At 42.7% G+C, this 25,000-nt stretch overlaps 2 protein-coding genes across 2 annotated transcripts in view; one reads left to right on the top strand and one right to left on the bottom strand.

Annotated features, from left to right (window-relative positions):
• The window catches only part of LOC129152954 (uncharacterized), a 76,770-nt gene that overhangs the window by 158 nt on the left and 51,612 nt on the right, over positions 1-25,000 (bottom strand). Inside the window, exon 2 of the mRNA XM_070551698.1 lies at positions 1-673. This exon is cut by the window's left edge and continues 158 nt beyond it. Within this exon, the coding sequence (XP_070407799.1) occupies positions 624-673 (50 nt within the window). The 3' untranslated portion in view covers positions 1-623. The remainder of the gene's footprint in view (positions 674-25,000) is intronic.
• hs3st3b1a (heparan sulfate (glucosamine) 3-O-sulfotransferase 3B1a) lies at positions 4,190-21,360 on the top strand. The gene is made up of 2 exons (XM_015972114.3): positions 4,190-5,252; positions 19,622-21,360. Exons 1-2 carry the CDS (start codon positions 4,747-4,749, stop codon positions 20,238-20,240), a joined length of 1,125 nt encoding a protein of 374 aa, XP_015827600.1. The 5' UTR covers positions 4,190-4,746; the 3' UTR covers positions 20,241-21,360.

Raw genomic sequence — 25,000 nt, 5'->3', positions numbered from 1 at the left:
ATCGTCTAATCTCACAGCTGAAACAAGCATCCTTAATCATCTGTGCACAGGAAGCTTACCGATTGTGACAGCAGTGTCTGTCACCTCATGGACATGGTCTGCTGGTGGTGTTTTCTGTGTTCTGTCCAGGATGACTGGTTGATGTGCACACAATCAGTCTTCTGTTTATGAATGCATGTGTTAATGTTGTACTTCTATTTGAGTTACCAGTGACTGGGAGTTTCCCATGGAGTCTCACACCTGCAGCTCATCTCCTCAGGAAGCCTAATCGGCACTCCTGGGATCTACCAACTCCCAAGGGAGGGGAGATTCATGTTTATACTTGTGTCAAATTTAATGTAGATGTTTTCTGTAATGTAAAGGAAGTTTGTAATTATGATTTAGTTATTTGAGTTACCTGAATTGATTAGACTGGTTGGTTTGTGTGTGTGAGGATGTGTGTGTTAATTGTATGTTAATTGTTCCCCTCTTGTATGTAGAGTGGTCTGATCAGCCACTATTTAAGTTGAACCTGGTGTGTCTGAAATGTCTTTTGTTTTCTGGAGATGGTCTTGTGCTGTGATTGGGTTAAAGTTTCTGTTACCTGTGAAGCTGCTCCAAAATAAAATGGAGGTTTTTGAGTCTCATGAGTAGTGCGTCTCTGGCTGGTTTGGGCAAGTCCCTGACACCGATGCTGTAGTAAAACAAAAGGTATAATAATTTATTATTAATAAAACCTTGTTGCCGCACTAAAGCAGAAAAATGAGATTTTGCAGTAAATATGCTAAATATTTACATATGAATTGTTTTAGAGCCCTTTTATTGGCAGAATCTGATATTAATTTAGTTCTTGCAAAAAATGGGTCCCAGCGTGGTTTGTGTGGCGTTGCCATAGTGTGACGTCATAGGCACAGATCCCCTGTCCTCTTGTTTGGAAATGGAAATATGATCACCCTATGTTAAAGAAACTGTCCACCCGGGCTTTTGCGCTGCACAGAGACGCTTCGCTGCCTACGACTGAACGTCAGTTGAGAGTCAGTCTCATGCAGACTGACCAATGAAGAGAGGGCCTCAAGTTAAGACCCTCTCCTCATTGGTCAGTCCACACGAGGTGGGTCAAAGGTTACTCTGGGCGGGTTACGTGTTGTCAGGCATTCAAGTATTGAGTATATTTACTGCATATTACAGTAAAATATTTTGTATGTGACCACATAACGGTGATCCTTGGGTCGTGATGATGGGGCCCTTTAGAATTGTTGCCCAGGGTACAACAAAGTGTTAATCCGGCCCTGACTGGGAGGAACTCATTGAAGTTAACAAACACAGGGGACTAACAAAAGGAAAATTAACTAACTAGACAGGGAGAGCCTGACAGAGGGAGAGTGATGCAAAGCTGAATGCACAGAGGTCAAAGGTCAAGGACACACCTGGAGGACAAAGACAGACAGAATAAAACTGAAAAAGAGGCAAAGGGGCCTGAAGGAGAAGACATGAACCCAAGGCAGATGACTAACTGGGATGAATGTGAAAACTGAATCATATCATTTGAGAGACTGGCGCACGGCACATGGGCGACTGAGAACTAGAATTAAGCTGATAATAAAGGAGCCAGAACACGGGAAACAGAGTGAGACGTGGAAGGGGATGGGAGGGAAAGGACACAGGAGGAAATGATCTGGTTGAAAAACTTGTTTTTCCGTTTTCAGTCTTTAACTGGTGGGAAAAAGAGAAAAACACACTGCAGTGTGGAGTGTGTTTTTCAGACATGAAACTCCTATTTCAGCGGGAACTCTTGATACACAACCTAACTGCAGACAGCCCACAACACTTATGAAATCTAACGGACTGGGTTTTAGCAGCAGAGTATTCAGACTCTCAAAAACCTGTTAATGCTCATTTAAGCGTTGACAATCTGCACAGTACAAGTACATTTCTCATTAAACCACAAGTGTCCAATTGGAACTGAAATAGACTTGAAAATGAGGTGATAGCAGAAACACCAACCTTGAGTCTGAACTTGTGAACCATCTGGATGCTGCAAAAAAAAAAAAAAGATTTTCATATAGAAGCAGTGCCTTCTTTTGAAGCGAATTGAAACGGGACTGGAAACCCTGAAATGTTTCTATCCTGCAGATGTTTGCTTGTTGTTTGAGGACTGGAGCAAAGTGGTGCAAACTTTAGGCTCACATAAAAAAAACAACATTTCCAAGTGGTTGTGATCTTTAACGTATGGACGTATGAATGTTACAACCCAATGCTCTCTGCTTTCATCCAAATGATAGTAAATCCAAACCAGTTTGGGCTTTCCAACATGTCAATTGGCTTTCTCAGCAGAGTTTAGGGGGTATAAGGGAGGGATAAGCCTTTTTCCACAGGATCAGGTCAGGAAATCCTCTCAGGCAACATCAGTTGCTTCAGAGAAGATAAGATTGTTTCTAGCACAGCTCTGGAGAGTTTATTAGGATGTCTTAAACAGCCTTAACTGGGGCTGAGGGCCTCGGCCGTGGACTAACTGAGTCAAAGCAGTCTTCTGTCTCTCAGCTCACCTAATAACCCTGTCATCAGGCTGAAGGCTTTGCGTGCGTAAGGCTCGGGCGTCCCTGCTGTTGTTTGCTTTGTTTGTTCTTTCTGGGCCAGAGTAGAGGATGAGGTCATCTGTCAATCCTCGTTACTCTCTAATTGGTTCAGATCTCTGACATCTGAAGGTCATGGTGTTAGTGTGTTTATTTTACTGCATAGTCGCTGCACTGCACATTTTTAACATTAAACACGTGAACCCGGAGGATTTTCATTTCTACCTGCTCTCCTTTTTAATTCACACAACTTCTGAAGTGCTGAAAAGCTGATTGTGAAAGTGTGATGAGAGGAAAAGGAGATAAGCAAAACCGGTTTGGAGGAAGCATCTCTGTGCAGATGGTTCATGTCAGGGAAACAGAAGTTTAGGCTGCTTATTCTGAGCATTCGTCTTGGTACGTGAACGGTGTGTTGCTAAGTTCAGTGGGAGGGCATGTGGGTCACCCAAAATAGACAAAAGTTAGATCTTGTTGCATTAGTTACCACCAAGTACAGCACTCTGGTGTAGTGGTGTGCGTCCTGATGCAGGGCTCCTTTCTTCTCCTGTCTAGATTTTATGAGCTGAGTGCTGTTGCTGTCATCTGTTTAGATTAGAGTCTTAACGGGGTTCGGTTGCTATAACTGCAGTGTGGATGTAGCTTAGAGGGTTGTTGGACCATAGAATGCACTGTTTCAAATACACACACACACACACACACACACACACACACACACACGCACACGCACACACGCACACACGCACGCACGCACGCACACGCACACGCACACACACACACACACACACCACCTCTCCTGGTTAGTGGTAACATTTTGTGTCCGTGCCACATAACATCAGATTTAATGGAACCTTGTGCTCTGATGTCAGCAGAAGGTCATGTGACCAAATTAAAAAGGCCCATGAATCAGCTGTTTGTTCATAACGTACAAAGGGTCAGAGTGAAACTGCTTCATAATTATTCCCAATCACCTGTGTAATTTTCCAAAATGCTAATGTGCAGTGCACATAAACAAACGTTATCAGTAGATTTCAGGATCTATAAAAGTTGATCATTTACTCAGGTTGTGGACCAGCAGCCGCTGAAAGTGGGTTATTATGATTTTCAAAGTCACCAAAAGTTTGCCTCATGTGTTCATGTGAACGCCTCCTTTGGGCACAAGGTCAAAGGCCTTAGGGCTCAATTCACCCCTGAGCTAGAAGATAAACAGGATTCCCCCGGAGCTGTCATGTCTCTCAGAGTTTCCCCAGAAACAACTCTGCCTCCTTCGTCCTAGTCTCTTATGTCATCATTCACTGAAATAAAGTGTGTGTGTGTGTGTGTGTGAGAGAGAGAGAGTGAGAGAGAGAGAGAGAGAGAGAGAGAGAGAGAGAGAGAGAGAGGAATCTTTGAAGAATAAGGTCATGACCACATGACCACGGTCACCAATTCTTGTCATGTGTCTTTGCCCATGTATGTCTGATCTCAGAATTGTGTGTACTGAAACTCTAATTTCCCTCTGGCATTAATAAAGTATCTTTGAATTTGAATTTGAATTGAATGATGAACTGCCAAAGGCAGAACTACTCAGCCACATTTGTAATGAAGAGAAGTGTGAAGGAAAAGTTGAGCTAGTTCTTCAGAAGCAACCCACTGAGCTGAGGTTTGCACCTTTACCTCATGGTAAAGGAGCATAAAGATTGTTACACGCCTATATTCTGTTGTCTTTTTGTTTTATGTTTCATGTCACAAAGATAGACATTAAGCGATAAAACCAGTGACGTGTCCAAGCGTGCTTTCCTGTCGACATCTTTTATTGTAAAAGGTCAAACCGGAAGTGCTTAATGGCTCCGTGTAACTTGACGCCGTTGATAATCGGAGCGTCTCTAGCTGAGCGCGCACACGCTGGCAGCTGGTGATGGGAGACGCACTGCGTCGCGCGCAGGTTGCTGCTCAACTAGAAACGTTCAGTTTGACTTCTTTTCTTTTAGATGTGTGATTAATTACAGGATTGTAAAACCATACAACGTTTATCAGTCTTTTTGGAAGAAGAAACGGAACAGTCTTTTCTCCCACTCTTTAAAATGTTGGTGTAATGTTTTTGTTTGGGGAAGTTGCGCGACGCTGAGGATTAGAGCCATGATGCCAAGCAGGGAGTAAAGTGGTTTGTTTCCTCAAAATGCCTTAAAACTGGAATCCAACTTTCCCTGGAGTTCTTATGGAATACAGCCCGGCTTTACTCAGCTCTCATGTTGTGCCATCATCCCACGCGAAGAACAAACTCTTCGTGTTCTGCGTGATGTTGTCCCTTTGGATATATATGATATATTGCTGCGTTGGCTACTGCTCAACCATCCCGAACCTGGCGTACGGTTCGGCCCGCACACGCGAGGGTGATGCTGCGGTGGACGGTCAGGACTTGTCTCTGGGGGCTTCCAGAGATTTACTGAATAATGAGAACGATTTGGACAGCAGAGGAGACGAGTGGGATGAAGTCAGAGGCGAGGCCAGGGCGCTGGATGATGATGAGGATGATGATGCCTGGTCCAGTTTCCTCAATGAGACGGAAAGTAAAAAGTTGCCCCAAGCGATCATCATCGGTGTGAAGAAAGGAGGAACCCGGGCACTGCTGGAGTTCCTGCGCCTGCACCCGGACATCAGGGCGGCGGGAGCGGAGCCGCACTTCTTCGACCGCAATTACGACAAGGGACTGCCCTGGTACAGGTAGCCACCACGGGAATACTGTTCTGATTGATGCAGCAAAGATAGATGATTGATCATTACCCAAATCTGAGACGTTATAACACCTGATGACATCCATGACTTCAGCAGAACCGCTTGGTCATATTTCCTGGAAGTGATTTGATTTGAAGTTCCAGGAAAACATAAATGCTGACAGTTTAATGCACCTTCCAGCCTCACTTGATCCGCTCTCATTAGCTCATATTTTAATCACAACCCAGAAAACAGCATAAAGTTCAAAGATTCATTTCAAACATCATGCATCTGTAATTAAAATATGTTTATTCTTCAAAGTTTACATGGGCTATTAAACTATTTCAGCAAGTGTTACTCCAAAGTCTTGTAACAGCGTGCATCAAGTTATGGCCATAGAAAAGATGTGAAATAATATAAATATTCTAAATGACAGTAACAAGATCTATGCACACACTCAAGGGTGCATTTCTGTCAAATCTATGTTCCTTATACTACAAATTAAACAGAATTTTTTTATTTCACACATCCAATTTTTTTAAAAGGACAATACATTTAATAAACATGATCTCAGAAATGTAACAAAATACCTAATAAAAATCGTAGATTTTACATGTTTTTATGAAAACAACACTGAAAAACTCAGCATCATAATAAAACTGACGGAAGTGGAGCACGGGTGATGTGATTGTCTGGATTATTCCACAAGCTCATTAATTTAACATCATGAAAAAACACAGTGGCACTTTATTGCAACAAGTCTTAGTAAAAACCCTAATTTTCCAGTTTATCCAGAAATTTCGTGCAACTCTGATCAGTCATGTTCCTTTTCAAATGGCACTGGGATTTGTTTTTCTTATTTTTTCAAACCTCCGTCCCTGAATAGACTCTCGATGGGTCACTAGGTTCTGACCTGGATGCTGCTTAAACAACATTGGTTGATGATACCAAATGAACAAGTTACATAATGGTGTCATACGCAGAGGAGATTCAAGGAGTATCTAGTAGCTATTGATTCAGTTGCAGTGGTTGCTTTAGATCTTCAGTCCAAACAAGTATCAATGTCAAAAAGAGGTGTCTGGGATATGCAGTTACTTGTATGTTGTGTAATATAACATTTTTATTCCCTGTCATGGCAACAAGTGTCCTTGTGCTGAGCGCCTCTATGCAAACCCCTTGACAAAGCTGCACAATCACAAAACTTTCCACTCACATTGAAAGATGAATTACACATGAAAATCAATTCCTGGAAAAATATTGATATTTTGCACTCCCAACACCTTCCTGGAAACATTTTCTATGATATACATGAGAGGAGCCACAGTATTATTAACCCTCTGGAGGCAGGCGTTGCAGATGTGCAACGTTAAAACCTACCTGGTTACTCCACATATGTATTTCATGAGCATTTTTTAACTCAGAAGTACCCCTGAAGGACTTAGTTGTTCGTCATTTTCTCAAAACTTATTTTGAGTCGGAGAGGTTTAAAATAAGGAGTGAATCCACTAATTCTGATCTCCATTTGACAGAGCCAAGCCATCCTCTCAAAGCCTACACGCTAACAGCCTTTTAAATAAACAAAGTGAGTTCAAATAACCTGTTTCCCTGAAAAGTTGCACTAACTAACTTGTATGAAGTTCATCTTACTCAAAAGTGAAACACTTTTAGTAAGTTTCTTGTAGGGGGTGACTTGCTCTTTAAAGAAGTGATCTAGCTAATTAAGTAACTTCAGGTGCAGCTCCAAAACATCCTGGCTTTAGCTCTTTGGTCAACATGCAGATATATTCACCGATTTGTTTCCCCATATGTTTCACTTCAGTGGCCTCAAACTAAAGATGAGCAGTCGTTCGGTGGGTGGGCTCATCTTTGAGCTGCGATTGGTGAATCCTTTATGCTGGAGGTCCGCTGTGTCTTATCATGCGGAGCCCCAAAAAGACGATAGTCTCTCACACAGCAGGATGCCAGCCACATTATTGCATGTTTTCAACCCCTGCCAGATAAAAAGGAGATGCAGATAGACGATTGTATACAGAGCACAAGAGGCAACTCCCAAAAGTCATGGGAATGGCTTCTTCTGTGGCCTCGCCTTTCTTCATCCGTAACACAATTCTAACTTCCTCCCATTCTTTTTTTTTAGACAGATTAACGAGTCATCTCCCAAAATGAGACTCAGCTGAAGTTCCTCTGGGCTCCATACAGTCGATGTGACTTAATTGCTGTAATCATGTTTTTCCTCTTGAGGTTCCACATAAAGAACAAAGAGGAGCTTTCTAACAAACTCGCTGAGGGTGTCAAAGAAAACGGCCTAATCCTCCGCAGAGCCCTGGGGGAGCTTAGTTTGAGCCAGTGGCAGATAGAGGGCAGTAAATTTAAAGTGAGCCTTTTCAGACCGTCGCAGTGTGGCGTAGGAGGAAAAGGGGAGGCTAGAGAACCCCCAAGGACCGCATTAACCCTGGAAAGAAAAGAGCAGACAATTAGTGTAAAACACGTTTTCTCTGCCTTCACTTTGTATGCAAATGGGCTCATGAGGTTGAAAGTGCCCTTTGACGATGCCCAGCAGGAGTTCTTCAGAAAAAAAGCAGTTAATGGAAGCTGCTTCCCCCAAAAATAAAGACACAAACTACGTTGAAGCTTTGTAAGCCTGAAAGTTGACTTTTAGGGGAAAACTGTGTGAAGACTTGGCTGGGTTTGTGTCCAGTTGTGTCTGTTTTTTGCTTACTTGACACTTTTAGCAGCAGACACATTAAACGGCTTCTGATGAAGCCTCCCTCTGTCTAAATGTGTGTGTCAGCAGCACTCTGAAAGGAAAAGATGGGAGAATAGCGTAGATAATGAGATGCTCCACAGAATCATTGTTCTTTAAAACACACATCATCACAAATCTCACCAAAGCTCTCACATCCTTTTAGATTCGGTCCTTTGTCAGGTTGGTATTTCTACTAGCAATCGTTTACTTTCCCTCACTATTGTTTTTGAAGGATTTGACTTTAAATGCAGTGTAACAACTTATCCTAAAGTCAAACTGCAGCCCTTTTATAGCTGCTCTATGGAATCACTGAAACCAAACAAGCTCTCTATTATCTCCTCTTGAGTTGTCGACTGCTTTATCTCCCTCTTTTGTACAATCTTCAGAGGGAATTTGTTTCCTGCCTCAGTCGTTTTCTCTGCTGCACAGAGAGTCAGAGCATCTTGAGAAAGAGCCGGTGGGTTCTAGCCTTCTCGGTTTTGATTTTTTGAAGTCTTGTTTATTTTTGTGATCTCCTCCGACCCTCCTGCATCTGTGAGGAGTTACTTAATGAGTCCAGACCACTACATAATTTGGAAACATACATGTAAAGTATTATATTCTTTTTATGTTTAATGGAAATGGTGAAATCACAGATTCTAATATTTAGGGAAAAAATGATTTGAATAATGGAAAATGTTTTGGATAAACCAGCTTTTCTGGCTTAATAGAGATCTGAAAACGTTTGTTATATGTTTTAGTTTGTTGCTTTCAGATAAGCTAAACCAGCCAGTCTTGCAGTGATTTTGGAAAAAAAATCTAAATGTTATTGTGAATTAGCAGCTGCAGAAGGAAGAAGTCCAACAAAACAACAAGGCTTGTGATCACATGTGATTTTGCGTTGCATTCTGGGACATGGTGGATGTGTCGGTAGTGTCACGAGTGTAAACTAACTGTCAAAATAGACAGTGCATCTCAGAGAAGAAGCATATTTGGGTGCAGAAAACACACTCTCATCCAGACCGGGATACTCGGGAGAGAGATGTTTGGTCACCTTACAGCTGTGATCCAAGCAAGCTGACCAGATTTAGTCTCTGTGGGTATGCCTCCAAGCAGGAAAAAGGTGAAATATTAGCCCGCTTTTCAGTTTGGTGTACCTGTTCTGTGTGCGCACAAAGCAGTACAAGTGATAATGCTGCTGGAATTCATCATTTTATCCTCCTCAGCAAAAGCACTGCAGGTGCTCTCCATGTCCAACATGTACATAAGCCAGGTCCTTAGTCAACTTAAAGTTGAGCACATTTTTCTGCTACGTTTTCTGTTCTAAATCCCAAGGTTTGCGTGTAAAATATCTTACGCAGTTTTCCGACCCCGTTTTGTGCGTAAGCAAGCTTGATAAATGAGGTCCCTGTTCATTAAGCCAAAAAGTTTCCTTCATAAGGAACCCAGCAAATTGCACTGAACCACTGACTAGTGTCAGAGTCTTTACAGCAATGCTCATACTAAGCAAGCATGCAGTGACAGTGGAGAGGAAAACTCCCTTTTAACAGGAAGAAACCTCCAGAGAATCCTGGCTCAGTATAAGCAGCCATCTGCTATGACTCACTGTGGATGGAGAACACACACACGCACACACACACACACACACACACACACACACACACACACACACACACACACACACACACACACACACACACACACACACACACACACATAAAGTAGTGTCGCTAAGGCTACATTGCGATTTCTTAGTACATATTCTATTTAATAAGAGATTAAGTTTATCATCTTTATAATGAATCTATAATTAATTCAGTGGGTAAACTAGTAGTAGCACGTTCAATGTCAAAGAAAGTAAGATGTTATTATCAGGAGAGGGAGAATGTTGAAGTGGTTAGCAGCAGTGTGCTAGCCGATGGCCCCCTCCATGAGGGGGCAAAAAAAATATACAGCTGAAATAGCAGGAAATAATGCAGGCAGGGAAAGGGAGTGTCTTCTTTATCAACTGTACACTCCACCTCCCTCTACTCCCCAACTTGTCCAGATCTGGGCTAACAGATTTTAACTATAGGCCCTTTCAAATAAAAATGTTTTAAGCCTAAACTTAAAAGTAGACAAGGTGTCTGCCTCACAGATTAAAGCTGGGAGTTGGTTCCACAAGAGAGGAGCCTGATAGCTAAAAGATCTGCCTCCCATCCCATTTTTAGATATTCTGGGAACCTCCAGTAAACTGGCAGTCTGAGAGCGAAGTGCTCGGTTAGGAACGTATGGAACAATCTGGTCACTGATGTATGATGGAGCTTGATTATTAAGAGCTTTATATGTGAGAAGAAGGATCTTAAAATCTATTCTGAATTTAACAGGTAGCCAATGTAGGGAAGCTAAGACAGGAGAGATATGATCTCCCTTTTTAATTCTCATCAGAACTCTAGCTGCAGCATTTTGGACAAGCTGAAGACTTTTAACTACATTCTGTGGACTTCCTGATAGTAATGAATTACAGTAATCCAGTCTTGATGTAATAAATGCATGAACTAGTTTTTCAGCATCACTCCTGGAAAGGATGCTTCTAATCTTAGCGATATTCCGAAGGTAGATAAAGGAAACCCTACAAACCTGTTTAAAGTGGGATTTGAATGACATGTCCTGGTCAGAGATAACACCAAGGTTCCTTACTTTGTTCTCGGAGATTAATTTAATGCCTTTCAGGTCAGGTGATTGACTAAGCAATTTCCTTTTCTGAAGTTCTGGGCCAAACGATGACCAAAAGATAACTTCAGTCTTGTCTTCCTTTACCATGGTTGAGTAACATAACTGATCAAATGAATAATAGATCAGATGAAGCTGCAATACTGAGTGCGCTGTTGTAACAATAAATAAGTAAGGAAACTTCCAGCTTCCGCACCGGTGATGATGACACAATCACAAACCCTATTGACTTGGAGGATTAATCGTCAGGGTAATATCACAACAAATGAGTAACAAAACAATGAAGATAAAGTTCAATTTTCTTATTTTTTAGTCACATGTTTGCTTTGCAGGCTGTTGAACCAGAGATGTATCAATGTAAAAAACTTTTTGGACCAATTAAAACTGAGCCTAAAAACCATGTCTAAAAGTAGATGTTTTCATGATTTAGTCCCTTTAAAACGAGGTACAATGGATCCTTGACTTCTAGTGACCATTTTCTTGCCATTTTCCGATTGATTGGATGGAAAATTCTAAGTCTCTGCTCAGCATGTCTACTTTGAAAGAAAAGGAATACAAGTTCTGTGACGAAGTTGAGAACAATATATATCAATGAAGTGAGCAGTGTTGGGGAGTAACAAAATCCATGTGCCACCAAAATGTATTCAGAACACCAAGTTTGAGTAACTGTATTTGGTTGCAGTTACTATGTTACAGTTACTATTTTTAAACATGGTATTTATATTACAGTTATTTTCATAGTACCATTGAAATACTTGTTTGTTTTACTAGCCTGGCAAGCCATTCTATATATGTGAATATATAGTCTGGTCATGGCACATCAACGGCTGTCAGTAATGGGTCAAGATCTTTGGTTGTCTTTCAAACTGTCCCCACATGCTAATAGATAACTAACAGTGTGACGTGCTCCCCACAATGGATGTCAGTCAACAAGGCAGTCCGCCATACTCCATCAAATAGGATGCAAAAACGTATTTTTTTAAATGAACGTAAGTACCTCGATGCCAAAACTATTTCGAGCCGCGGTCTTGATTGATTTTTCTGTAACAGCCCGCCCACCAAGTGTTGTGATTGGACCGTTAAGTATGTCAGTCATGGCCCACGGGGCAGTCCGCCATACACCGTCAAAGAAGAGACAACATCCCACCCACCAAAAAGATAGAGCTCCGTGAATGGACTGCCACCAGACGTTAGGGATAAGAGAGAGATAACATGGAAATGGGCAGTCAGACTGAACTTCTGACTGGTTTGTGTAGAGCTCACCTGGTAGGTGCATACCAGATTTGTAGGTCATTCAGTGACATTCAGTTAGCACGATTTGACATTGTAGCATAAGTTACCTAATTTTCTTACAACTCTCAAATAAAATATTAACTGAATGTCAGTATTGTTTTGTGTTGAGGCAAGACTGACAGTTGTGTGTCAGACTGGCTCATGCGCTTTTCGTTTTTCTCCGATTGGACTAACCTCCACCAGGCAGGTTGTCCTTAGTTCTGCATGTAAACTGACAGTTAAGACAGAGGATGGGGGAACAAAGACTCTAGTTCAGGAGGAATGCTGTTTAGAGACCAAGTTCAGCTCAGCAAGTTCAGCAGGAAGGTCATTTCTGTAAAAGTGTGATGATGATGACTTTCAGTACCTGATGAGCATAAATGTAGTGCCCTGGGAATAGCTTCCCTAAAGATGGTTCCCTCTTGGGCTTCTGTCTGGAACTTGTCTCCCAGTAAGATGGTCCGATTGTTCCAAGTGGCTGCATAGCATCACCACCTTTCATCCTGCCTTTAAGAAGTGGGATGATTCCCACAGTAGCTCAGCCCATCGCAGAGCTGCGGGGTAAGATAAGAACTATTCAGGACATTAGGTCATGCAGAAGCTTTTTGCAGAGGCACCGCTTGTCACAGCTTTCTAAGGCTTTAACACAGATGCCGATTTGATTCAGTCAAAAACAATTCAGCAGGGAACGGGACACCTCAGTGGTTTTCTTGCAGTGGTCTTTACTTTGGAAAAGTAATTAGAGGGAACATCAGCCAACAGAAACAATCACAAAGCTGCATGAACTGATTGTAAATTCCTACCTAAGATCCAGCATCCCATTTAAACTGTAGGTTAAGAAGGAACTACGTTTTACATTCTGTTCCTGTTGCGGTGCTTTAATTGACTCATTTGAATGGCTGGCAGGCAAGAAAAGCAACACATCAGTTCACCCATTTTGGGTAATTTCCATCGACATATATACTGGACAATTCATTTCCATATAGTGGTGTGCATCTGTACCTGCCTCACGATTCGATCCGATTCCGATTATCTGCCTAACGATTCGATTTGAGTCTGAAATGCATCACGATTCTTCACACAAAAATTTTAATTACTTAATAAAAGCAGTAGAATAGTTTTCAATTCCTTTTTGATTTCGAAACCCCTGAAAAACAGAACATTCATCTATTCACTATAGTGAGCAATAATTTTTAAAGTGTGCTGCCTATAATTACTTAAATAATATAAGAAATAATGTTTTCGGTAGAGCAGCTTTAAGATAGAATATTACTGAACTTAAAAACAGTAAACAAATACTGTGTTAAGTGATTCTTTCACATCCAGGATCCCAAAACCGAAATTAGCCCAGACATCCGATTTAAATGTAACGGGTACATCTTTGATTACTGGTAATGTTGGCCCTGTACCCCTGTCCGCCTGTTCTGTGTTAAATTGGCGCTAAGGCAACGCAGTATGCATGTCATTGCAACTCTGCCCCCAGAAGTAATTATAAAACCACAAAACTTTATTGTCCTTGCATGGACATAGACCAGGGGTCGGCAACCTGTTCCCATCAAAGAGCCATTATTACCCGTTTCCCACAGTAAAGAAAACACCGCAGCAGCCGCGGCGTTGTGGGCGGGGCCTACCCTCAGACAGCAGAGCGCTGCTCACAACAGGTGACAGCAGCCGGTACCGGTCGCTCGTGTACAACAAATTCATCTTTCATAAGACGATAATTAATAAAACAATTTATATAAAGTGGATCCAGAAGTTGTAGCCCGTCTCTGCCGACAATATTTAGATATTTTTCACCCTGTTGGTGGTTTTACTGAGCAGGTGCCACTTTTGTCATACGTTTCTTTTTAAAACATGTTTAGACTGTTCAGAATACAAATCCAGGCTCTGTCACGTTTGATTGTTGTAATTAAACTTTGTAGGTGGGGAAGGTCAGAAAAGGATCCGATCATTTTGTTTTTCCCTCATTTACAGTGACGGAGATAACGGCGCAGTGCGCCTGGCTCTGGTGTTAATCAAGTTTAATTTTATCTCTTTGCAACAATTTTCACAAGAAAACAGAACAGTTAAAAGCAGGGCTTGTGTTGTGTTGACTGGATAGGTCCCATATTTGACTGTTTATTTTGACGGAGAAAGGATAGAAAGATTTACCCCGACGCATGCAGACGAACTGACATTTTATTCATTTCGCGCAGATGTAGCTAAATCACTCAAGAAATGATTCCCATCTGAGCTGGACACTGAGCTCAGCGCAGCTCGCTGTCAGCGTGTAATACATAAGGTACACAGCGAGATGAAGATGTGGAGAGGGGCTTGGAGCACGTCGCAGAACCAGAGCGCATGCAGGAAGATTCCTCCGACTGAAGCGAGACTTGTCACTTAGAAAATGTTCCCCGATTATGAAACTTTGGCTGAACAGTGCTTGTTCCTGTCTCCAATGTGGCGACACATCCAGGAGCTGAGGAGAATCCCAGAATCTCACATCCTCGTCAGCTCAGAATGCGCCTATGATTACGCACAAGCGTGACGCGTCAACCCGGTCTCACAGTAAGACCGGGTTGGAACTGTTCAGGTTTACGCAGACAATCTTTACATTTAGAATTAGCTTACAGATGTAAAATTAATGCAGTAAAATATAAAGCTTTTTATTTAAATATCCATTCATTATTTTACAAGCACAGAGAGCCGCATCAGATGGATGGAAGAGCCGCATGCGGCTCCAGAGCCGCGGTTGCCGACCCCCGACATAGACATAGGGAGAGAATCTCATTATGTCACGTTGCTGCATCGATGCGGAATCATGCACGGCTGAATCGCGATGCATCTTAGAATCGATCATTTTTCCCACCTCTATTTCCATAGGCTCCAATAACACGTTTTTGAGGCTAAATTTGAGGTGGCCACCACCGCCATTTTGACCGTGTCACAGGTTCCGTCAAGCCCAGACAATTCTACAAAAGGGAAGAGAGGTAGAGTTGAGGGTGGGGCCGCAAAGCTGGGATCAACTGACGACACCCGGTCGAACTAGCTACAAACTAACCTGAAGCTAACCCAAAGCTAACGCGGAGGTGGGAGCTAAGCTAACGGAGGTAGAAACCTAGCTACAACCGGAGTTAACTGTGTACAACACCAGAGCTTCTGAGTCAGAGATACGCCGGGCTGACTGCTGGGTAAAACCGGGAGGAACACAGAGGTCTCCCGAGAGCTCCACAAGCCGGCAGCCGCACAGCAGACAAGCACCGCTGCGATCTGAGATGCGCAGAGATGCCGCTGGGGAGAACCGGGTGGAAAGGTTTCCATCCCAGAGCTCCACAAGCCGGCAGCCCTCACAGCAGATGGAAGCCGCGATCAGACAGAGATGCGCCGAGCTGCGGGGAGGGGACAACGGGTGGAAAACATCGGTTTCCATCCAGAGCTTCACAAGCCGGCAGCCCGCGCAGCAAACAGAAGGCGCGATCAGACAGAGATGCGCCGAGCTGCGGGGAGGCGAGAAACGAGTGGAAAATATCGGTCTCCCGAGAGCTCCACAAGCCGATAGTGGGAACCCAGCTCCACCAACATGTTATATCTCAACCCATTTTCTAAAGTGCAGCATTATGTTAAATGCACTGGGTTTTACCCTATTACATTTAAATGTCATGGTTAAACAGTACATGTTAAAATCTAAGCTCAGCTCGGCAGTGACCTAAAATACATAAATATAATTTTACTTACCGAAAAAATGAAGTGGAGATTCCTTGGACGCTCTATTAGTGCAATTAATGCCACAGCAAGTCATTTTGTCCAACAATTGCACAAAAAATATCCAAAAAAGTGTAACGTGAGGAAATATGGGTTTCTGTGCCAAAGGTCGTATTTGCCCGGCTGGGTCAAAGCTGGGTCACGCAGCACCTTCACCCACAGATTAAGACCTAAGCCGCCAGCAAGTCTGAAGGACTCCACAACAGCTGAACACCTGCTCTCCAGAAGAAGGACTTCTCACACAGTCTAGTCATAATAAAACAGTCTTGAGCTTTCTTTGTTTATTAATGTTAAATAGTCATTTGATCACTTTGCTCATTATAAATGTATTTTAATCAAATGAATGATTATTATGCTTTGGGTAATCATAATGAACTATAAGGAATCAGTATACTTAATTAAATAATGTTTTTGAAGATGTTTAGCGATGACCTTCACACCTCCTCACACAGGTCCGTATCCACAGTAACTCAAAACACATTTGCTCTGACGTACAACAAGTTTGCTTTGGGAAGAGAAGTGGTTTTGGTAAGGAGTCAGTTCAGAACAGAACGAGAGAGAGAACGGAAGCGAGAGGAAGTGCGGAACGAACGCCACGGGGAAAGGAGCCCTGCAGGCTCTTTTCTCCCCCCACGCTATTTCTGTCAAGCTAGACAGAATAACTAAAATGCAACCAGCTTACGCAGACTCGTCCCAGAGTCTTTTGATTTCTGAGTTAATTTAAACTTGAGAAAGCGCGTCTGCCGAAACGCTTCAAGAACGTGTACCGAGGTCAACTCTGGACTGGACCGTCAGCACACCTTCGTCTTCTCTGTCAGCCAAGGTGTCATCTGGATAACACATCCTCCTGTGAGGTCCGGATCTAAATAGGGTCCCAAGTGCGGTGAGGCAGAAGACGACGAGATAGCGTTCTGATGCTGTTTTTCTAATAAGAACTAAAGTTTAATGGCAAAACATCATTTTTCACTCAGTTCACCTTCCCTCTCCCTGAAGCAATCTCAGACACCTGCATGCAAGCATTCATAATTCCATCATTCTCAATCTTAGCACATCCAACACAAGGTCTATTCGTGCAAGCTTAAAATATCAACTGTTAAAGATTGTCCAACAAGGTTGCCAATGTTGATTGTTTTTCCTATGATTGTCATTTCAAATCGCTAGTTTAAATTGAAGAATTAAAACTCTTAAATTTTAAACTTGTCTTTTCATTGAACTGAAACACAGACAAACGGATATGATCGTCAGTTTATCGATGAAAACAACTTTTGAGTCTTCTTATCTCTATAACATTTGGTTATTAATTTGTAAAAATTAATATTCCAGATTATTATGTAGAATGGTTTATCTTTCCAGCCAACAACCATTACGCTACAAAAGAATACACAAACACAGAGACTCAAAATCCCGGAACAGTTTCCAGGCCAGACCGAGGCTCTACTGAGGCCTTTCCACGGAGCTAGCTCTGTGGTCACGTGGGTCTGAGGCGGTGGTCACGTGGGTCGGATGCTCATTAATTATACAGAATTTTAGGCTTTTAATACACTTAAACAGAAGAGTGAGAAAAAAGTCACCCTCTCAGAGTTGTCATGAGTGTAAACTAGATCATTTAAACAAAAACATGTTTTGGTACCAGGCTGTAAACATGTTTATTTCTGCTGTGAAATCGGCATTTTTAACATGGGAGTCAATGAGGATTTGCTCGCTTCTGACACCAGCCCCTAGTGGATGACGGTGGAACTGCAATATCTGGTACTTCCGGGTTGGACTCAATTTTTGAGCCGCATTGTGGGGGCCTGGTAATTTCTCACAGCTTCTCCCTCACTCAAATATAAGCTTAACTTGATAGACTGTTCTTTGTTCTGAGGCAAAAGACCTTGAAGATGGAGGTTGGTTAGGGTTAGGCTTCTTTATACTGGTTAAAAAAACGTTGTCATTTTGCTCTGTCAGAGGTGCTGCCTGCTTTTTGTTCTTCCGAAGATAAAAATGCATGCATCCATGTTTTTGTTAACAAAGAAGACATTTTGATTGCTTGTCGGTTTTTGCGTCCCTTGAGGCCCTACAAAAAGCCGGTGGCAGTGTCTGTTTCCAGGAGATGTTGGAGATAATTGCAGAGGGTTCTGATGGAGTTGTTTGTGTGTCTTGTACCCATTACCTTGATTAGGTGTGTGGTGGCTTCACCACACACAATGGTTGCCAAGGCACTGAGGGACAGGGAAGAGCAGAGTGGTAAATGATTCATACTGAAGTAGCTCTGATTTCTAACCTTCTATAAAGTGCTTTACAATGGTGTTTTTATTGACACATTCATGCTGAATCTCTACTATAAATTGCTAAATAACCCCTTTTAACTGAGCATCTTTTCATTCTTTAAGGATAAAACACTGGTGAGCTTGTATATAGCACCTTTTAGGGTGCTACCACACCTCCATGTCGCTTCCCAACACATCCAGTCATTCACTCATTCACACACACATTCACACACTGGTGGTTCTGAGCTACAATGTAGCCACAGCTGCCCTGGGGCACACTGACAGAGGCGAGGTTGGCATAAACAAGCATCACCGCACCCCCAACCATCACCAGCAGGTAACGTGGGATTGAGTGTCATGCTCAAGGACACAGCAACTGAAACAGACTGAGTGGGACTCGATCCCACAACCCTCCAGTTATGAGAGGGCACTTACCGACACTGCCACGGTCATTCCAATGACCATATTGGAGACATTTCCTGATTAAATAAAGAACAGCAAAAAGTTGTCCTCGCTGTGAGACAGACCGTTGCACTGAGCTGTCCTAAGAAAAACCACAAGGAACAAGTGACCTTCTGAAGAAACAGAACCTCAAGCGTAAGTTTGTGTGACACTAAAAACAAAATTTGTCATATCCACTTGCAGAGAATTTATTTTCACTGTGTGAATTTTATAAGATGGAAGCTGCAGGGTTTGGAGAGATGGGTGCATGCCGACATATGGTTGGAAATTACAGTAATCATGTTAATGACATGCCTCTTCTGCTTTCCTGTAGTTTGATTTAGTCACTGCCAGAACTGTAGGATATTTCTAAATAACTGAACAATAGAGAATCTAAAATGTAACCAAACTCTAACCCAACATCAGACATGGTGGTGCAGTATACAAGTCTCTATTCTCACTCCTCTCATTTCCAGACATGATGATGATCTTGCTGATTGTCAAATCAGCAAGTGATCTAAAACTCTAATGACAAGCTGCAGAGAATTAAATGTGACTTCAACACTGTCCGTGTAAAGGTTTCAACAGGTTGGAATTTTAATTTCACCACTTTGATACTGGCGGAACATCGGAGAATGGAATGATTTCTTTGTTTGTCTGGAAACAAGCTTACCCATGGTATCCAAGGGAGCGATGGCCAGCCTTTAAAGCTGCCTACTTTGGTTCAGTCCTAATCCCCTTTGGGTCATTTAGGCTCTCATCCATTTAGGACTGCAGTTAACAGGTGGTAACCGCAGTTCTGATTAACTGGAGCTATCCATAACTAGAACTCTCAAGCATTCAATGTTCAAAGAAATGCAAAACTTTACATTTATGTAAAGACAATGGCCAACAAACAGATGCAATGATTGTGAAGTGAAAAACAAAATTTTGGTTCTAAAATAGAATAAATGCATGCGATTTCACAAAGGACGCAACGTGAACTTTGGATTCCGTCAGTGATGATGGATGTGATTACTGCTTTGCTGCGTCTCTTTGGGTAGATTTCACAGGCCTGGGTACAGCAGCTCATGGCATCTACAACTGTTCTCTTTCAAATGGATGATGAGTTTCTGTGTAGCAGCAGTTTTAAACCCGACATGATGCGACTATCAACCTTAACCTCCTGAATTTGCAAATAAATGCATTTTTAAGCATCTCCATTGCTGATCAAACAAATTTAATTATTTTGTTTGCAGGGAGTTGATGCCAAAATCATCAGAGAGCCAGCTGACTATGGAGAAGACCCCCAGCTACTTTGTCACTAGAGATGTCCCCTCCCGGATCTACAGCATGTCTAAAGACACCAGACTGATCGTTGTGGTTCGTAATCCTGTGACACGAGCCATCTCAGACTACACTCAGACACGCTCCAAGAAGCCGGACATTGCCTCATTTGAAAGCCTCACTTTAAAAAACATTTCAGTGGGTGTGATTGACACCACATGGAGCGCCGTGCAAATCGGCCTGTATGCCAAGCACCTTGAACGCTGGCTCCAGTTCTTCCCCTTGGAGCAGTTGCTGTTTGTTAGCGGAGAGCGCCTCATCACCGACCCGGCAGGTGAGATGGCTCGTGTTCAGGCCTTTCTGGGACTCCGGAGGGTGATCACAGAGAAGTATTTCCACTTTAACCCAGCCAAAGGTTTCCCCTGCCTTCAGAGACCCGACGGGAACAGCAAGCCTCACTGTTTGGGCAAAACCAAAGGCAGAACTCATCCTAATATTAACCCAGAGGTTGTGCAACGTCTAAGGGACTTCTATAAACCTTTTAATAGGAAGTTTTATAAGATGACTGGTCAGGACTTTGGTTGGGATTAAGAGAAAAACCGTAAAATCTTATGTTGGTCCCTTGTCTGTGTTTTTATTTTATTATTTAATAATTTCATCATTCAGGATTGAGACATGTACAGTATTTAGTGGTGTGTAAAAAGCTCAGAGGTATATTTTATGATAATTTATTGCTAAGATATCGAGTCACAAAGCTGCCTGATCAGGTCATTCAAGGGTTGAGTTTCCAAAAACCCTTTTCCTAAAAGCACAACACGGCGTCTGTTTTCTCTATTAGTATTATTTTGTTTTTTTTTCCTTTCACCTTGAAGGAGGTCCGGCTCCACAATAAACTGGTAATACCCCTTTAACATTTGCCTGACCCTCAGAGGACTGTGCACCCACTTAGTCAGGTCGATACGGACCACAGCTGATCCTGTGCAACTTGCCAGGTGGATCAATACAGTAATAGCTCCTCATTGTGTCAATTAGAGCTGAGTGATGGAATCGCCTTGATCTCCTCAGCGTCTTAATAAAACATTTGTCCAACAAAGGCACAATGTTTATGGTTAAGCCTTGAGCCAAACTCCATCTAATACAGAAATATAATTACTGCTTGAGATTTCTGACTCCACCAGTATTTATTTTGTTGATCCAAGAGGGAGTTTGGTCACAGCGCTGGGATGGTAATGTTGTTTTCCTTCATGGAGCAGCTGCTCAGGCTTCATTCCTACAGAGAGACTTATTTAACACAATTAAAACAAAACATGATTTGGTAACATTCATTGATTTGGACTGAAATTGCTTACATTGATCACTCAGGAGTTTTTTTTTTACATCCAATAATGAAACTTTGTGTGTGTGTGTGTGTGTGTGTGTGTGTGTGTGTGTGTGTGTGTGTGTGTGTGTGTGAATTACACCAATCCACAAACGAGCAGTTTTTTTCTTTTTTTCAGAAACGCGAACAGAATCAAAATCAGCCTCTCCATCATGTCGAGTTTTACTGAGCCTTTCTGAAACACGAGTGAGGTTGTAACATCAGTAATGATGGAGAGGGGACTTTCATTTGCTGTCTGCAATGATTTACAGAAAAATATTCAGATAGGACAACTTTTAAATGAGACACTGTCATGTCATTTTCCTGCAATAGAAAATAAACTTTTTCCCATTGCTTTGTCATTTACTTTTTGTATTAGAAAATGTTACAAATGAGCTGTATTTGCTGACTAAGCTATTCTTTATTATCTGTTTGTGTCTCTGGTTCCCTGCAGAGACAGACTGCTGCTTCTAATTTCTGATTTTGCACATTATTGTGCTAATTAGCATGGTGCTATTAACTACTTTTAGCATCCTCAGCCTCCCACTGCTACTGCCGAAAGCGTGTGGTTGCCATGACCCCAGTAAACACAGACGGAAGTGTCAGGTTTCTCATCTAGATAGACGTAGTGTGTTATGAAAAGCATCAGAGCTCCTTTGTGTCCCTCAGTTAGACTTGACAGTTTGCTGTTAGCAGTTTGTCAGCCTTCAGCTCTAAAACTCATCACAAAGTTGCTGCTGACTCAAGAACACATATAGTCTGTTTTCAATTCACAACTTATTTTTAACATCTTCCTGTTTTACGCTTGATCGTACTATATAAAAGTGTTGTTTAACGGTTACCTTTCTTTTAGCAATCTGTTGAATCTGTCATGAAACATCCAACAGCATGAGGCAGATATGAATCAAGCTGCTCCATTAACAAACAGCCTTTATTTAACTCTCCACCCAAACACCCTCATTGACCTGAGGCTGCCAGAGGTGATGAAACCAGTCTCCCTGGTGGCAGGCTGGCTGGCTGATCAGCCGGGAAGCAACTCCCTTTGCAATTAAAGGCAAAGAGGAGAAGTATTGTAATTACTAAGCTCCCTGTTGGGAATTAACTGTTAGCATAAATCTCTATAGGCTATTGTTTGAAGGTTGGGAAGACAAAGAAAATAGTCGACCGGTAAATCGAGAGCCTGGCTTTCTGGCTCAGCTCCCTCTTCACCACGACAGATCGGCTCAGCATCCGCATCACTGCAGACGCCGAACCAATCCGCCTGTCGATCTCCCAATCCCTCCTACCCTCACTCGTGAACAAGACCCCGAGATACTTAAACTCCTCCACTTGAGGTAGGACCTCTCCCCCGACCCGGAGTTGGCAAGCCACCCTTTTCCGGTCGAGAACCATGGTCTCAGATTTGGAGGTGCTGATCCTCATCCCAGCCACTTCACACTCTGCCGTGAACCTACCCAGCAAGAGCTGAAGGTCAGAGCTGGATGAAGCTAGGAGGACCACATCATCCGCAAAAAGCAGAGACGAGATTCTCCTGCCACCAAACTCGACACACTCCACACCACGGCTGCGTCTAGAAATTCTGTCCATAAAGGTAATGAACAGAACCGGTGACAAAGGGCAGCCCTGGCGGAGTCCAACCCTCACCGGGAACAGGTCCGACTTACTACCGGCTATGCGGACCAAACTCACGCTCCTCTGGTAAAGGGACTGAATGGCCCTTAACAGAAAGCCACCCACCCCATACTCCTGGAGCGTCCCCCACAGGGTGCCCCTGGGGACACGGTCATAAGCCTTCTCCAAATCCACAAAGCACATGTGGATTGGTTGGGCAAACTCCCATGCCCCCTCCATCACCCTTGCAAGGTTATAGAGCTGGTCCACAGTTCCACGGCCAGGACCAAAACCACATTGCTCCTCCTCTATCTGAGATTCAACTATCGGTCGGACCCTCCTCTCCAGTACCTTGGAGTAGACCTTTCCAGGGAGGCTGAGGAGTGTGATCCCCCTATAGTTGGAACACACCCTCAGGTCACCCTTCTTAAAGATGGGGACCACCACCCCGGTCTGCCACTCCACAGGAACTGCCCCTGTTTAGAAATAATAATAATTGTTTAAAAATACAAAAACTTTTAAACTTGTCTCTCTCTCTCTCTCTTTGACTCTGGGTTATTACAAAGTGTCACCTTATCCCTGCAATAAAAGTTCAGATCTTCTGATTAACTCATTCACTGCCAGCCGTTTCCTGATCGCTAAACGGCCTTCGCTGCCAGCGTTTCTCACCGTTTTTACTGTTTTTTAAGAGTCACAGAACGTTGCGCTAGCATGATGTCGATGCCAAAACAACCAAAACAAAGAGGAGACTCACCTCTTACATCAGGAAGAAGCCGCGTGTTTCGAGCATTATCCGTTCTTTCATAATCCGTTGTTGAATTGTGATCGGCAGATGCTTCTCCGGTTCGCGCCTCACTTTTTTTACAGGAACGGCCCAAAACGATCTCCAAACACATGGATGGTCTGCTTCCTGATCATGTGATCTGTGACGTATGCGGATGAAGATCGGCTTCAGGGCTGAGATGCTTGTTCTATCAGCGCTGGGGCTCGTTCCAATGCTCAAACAGTAAAAAAATGCAAATGACGACTTTAGTCGTCATTGGCAGTGAACGGTTGGATCTAAAATGACGACTTTAGTCGTCATTGGCAGTGAATGAGTTAAAGGTAGTATTCAAAGATACATCAAATTGATTCCATATTTTCTATGGAATCTCACCTTTGATGGTTTCCTACGTAAGATGTAACTATTGATACACTCAGAGCCGGATTAACGCAAAGGCAAAGTAGGCACGTGCCAAGGGCCTGATTAGCTGGATGGGGCCCAGACAGAGGGACAAAATTAAAAATAAATAAATTAAAAATAAAATGTACAAATGTCCTATGATATAATTTGTGGATAGGACTCCTATCTACAATTTATTTCAATATTTATTAATGAACTAAAAATAGTGACAATGTTTATCTTAACCATAGACTGTTACATTGGCTACGTCACATTAACGCCAGCCCATGACTGTAGCCTACAACTTGGGCGCCACCCAATGTCAGAGAAGCGGTCAGAGTCACAGCGGGACACAACAAAGCTAGCAGGTGTTTTTGAGTAGGCTAACTTTCACGATGCTTTTGGGTGCGGCAAAACGTAAAAAGAAAAAAAAAATGAAGAGGAACAATAGAAGAGAAAGTGGGCAGCTTTAAAGAAGTTTCGGTCGGTCCGACAGCTGTGAACCTGCTCGAGTCAGCAGAGCCAGAGGCCGGGCCCAAGCCAGACCCGGAGGAGACACGGCCCAAAGACGTGGTGGAAGATGCGGCGGAAGACGCTGTTGCACCAGCGCTGTCAACATCAGCGCCGTCACAGAAGGACGAACTGGAAGAACAGGAGCCAGCCAGAAGTGAGCCCAGTATAGTCTTACAAGAGCCTCTAGACCAGGGGTGTCAAACTCATTTTAGCTCAGGGGCCACATTGAGGGAAATCTAGTCCCAAGTGGGCCGGACCGGTAAATTAAAAACGACTTCAGATTGTTTTCTTTGTTTTAATACAATCAATATAAAACAAAGCTGGAACCTGAGGACAGTGTATCCAAAATTGTACAACACCTGAAGTGTACTTGAAAATTTGAAAAACATTAAAAATCAATAAATGAAAAAAACATTCCTTAGTGATTCAAAGAGCTTACAGATCACATGGCTAGATCAGTTTCATGCAGCACTTAAAGTATATTTGACTCATTTTACTTCACATCTTTTAGCTTTCACCGGCACATCAACATCAGAAGTCACATCCTGAGTGGCGGCCAACTTCAGGATGTGATTCAAGTTCTTGTGTGAGCCTTGAGCGCAGCTTTGTTTTATTTATACTCACTACAAAGAAAACTTGCTCACAATGATCATCATCATCATCATTAACATAATCATCATCATCATCATCATCATCATCACCATCATC

The sequence above is a fragment of the Nothobranchius furzeri genome, chromosome 5 (assembly GCF_043380555.1).
Source record: "Nothobranchius furzeri strain GRZ-AD chromosome 5, NfurGRZ-RIMD1, whole genome shotgun sequence".
Lineage (NCBI taxonomy): Eukaryota > Metazoa > Chordata > Actinopteri > Cyprinodontiformes > Nothobranchiidae > Nothobranchius > Nothobranchius furzeri.
The sequence above is the reverse complement of the archived record's forward strand: the minus strand, read 5'-3'. Positions and strand labels throughout refer to the sequence as shown.

Coding starts and splice junctions, on each gene's coding strand:
- hs3st3b1a (XM_015972114.3), top strand. CDS start 4,747: ATGGAATACAGCCCGGCTTTACTCAGCTCTCATGTTGTGCCATCATCC. Junction 5,253..19,621: donor AAGGGACTGCCCTGGTACAG/GTAGCCACCACG, acceptor TTTTGTTTGCAG/GGAGTTGATGCCAAAATCAT.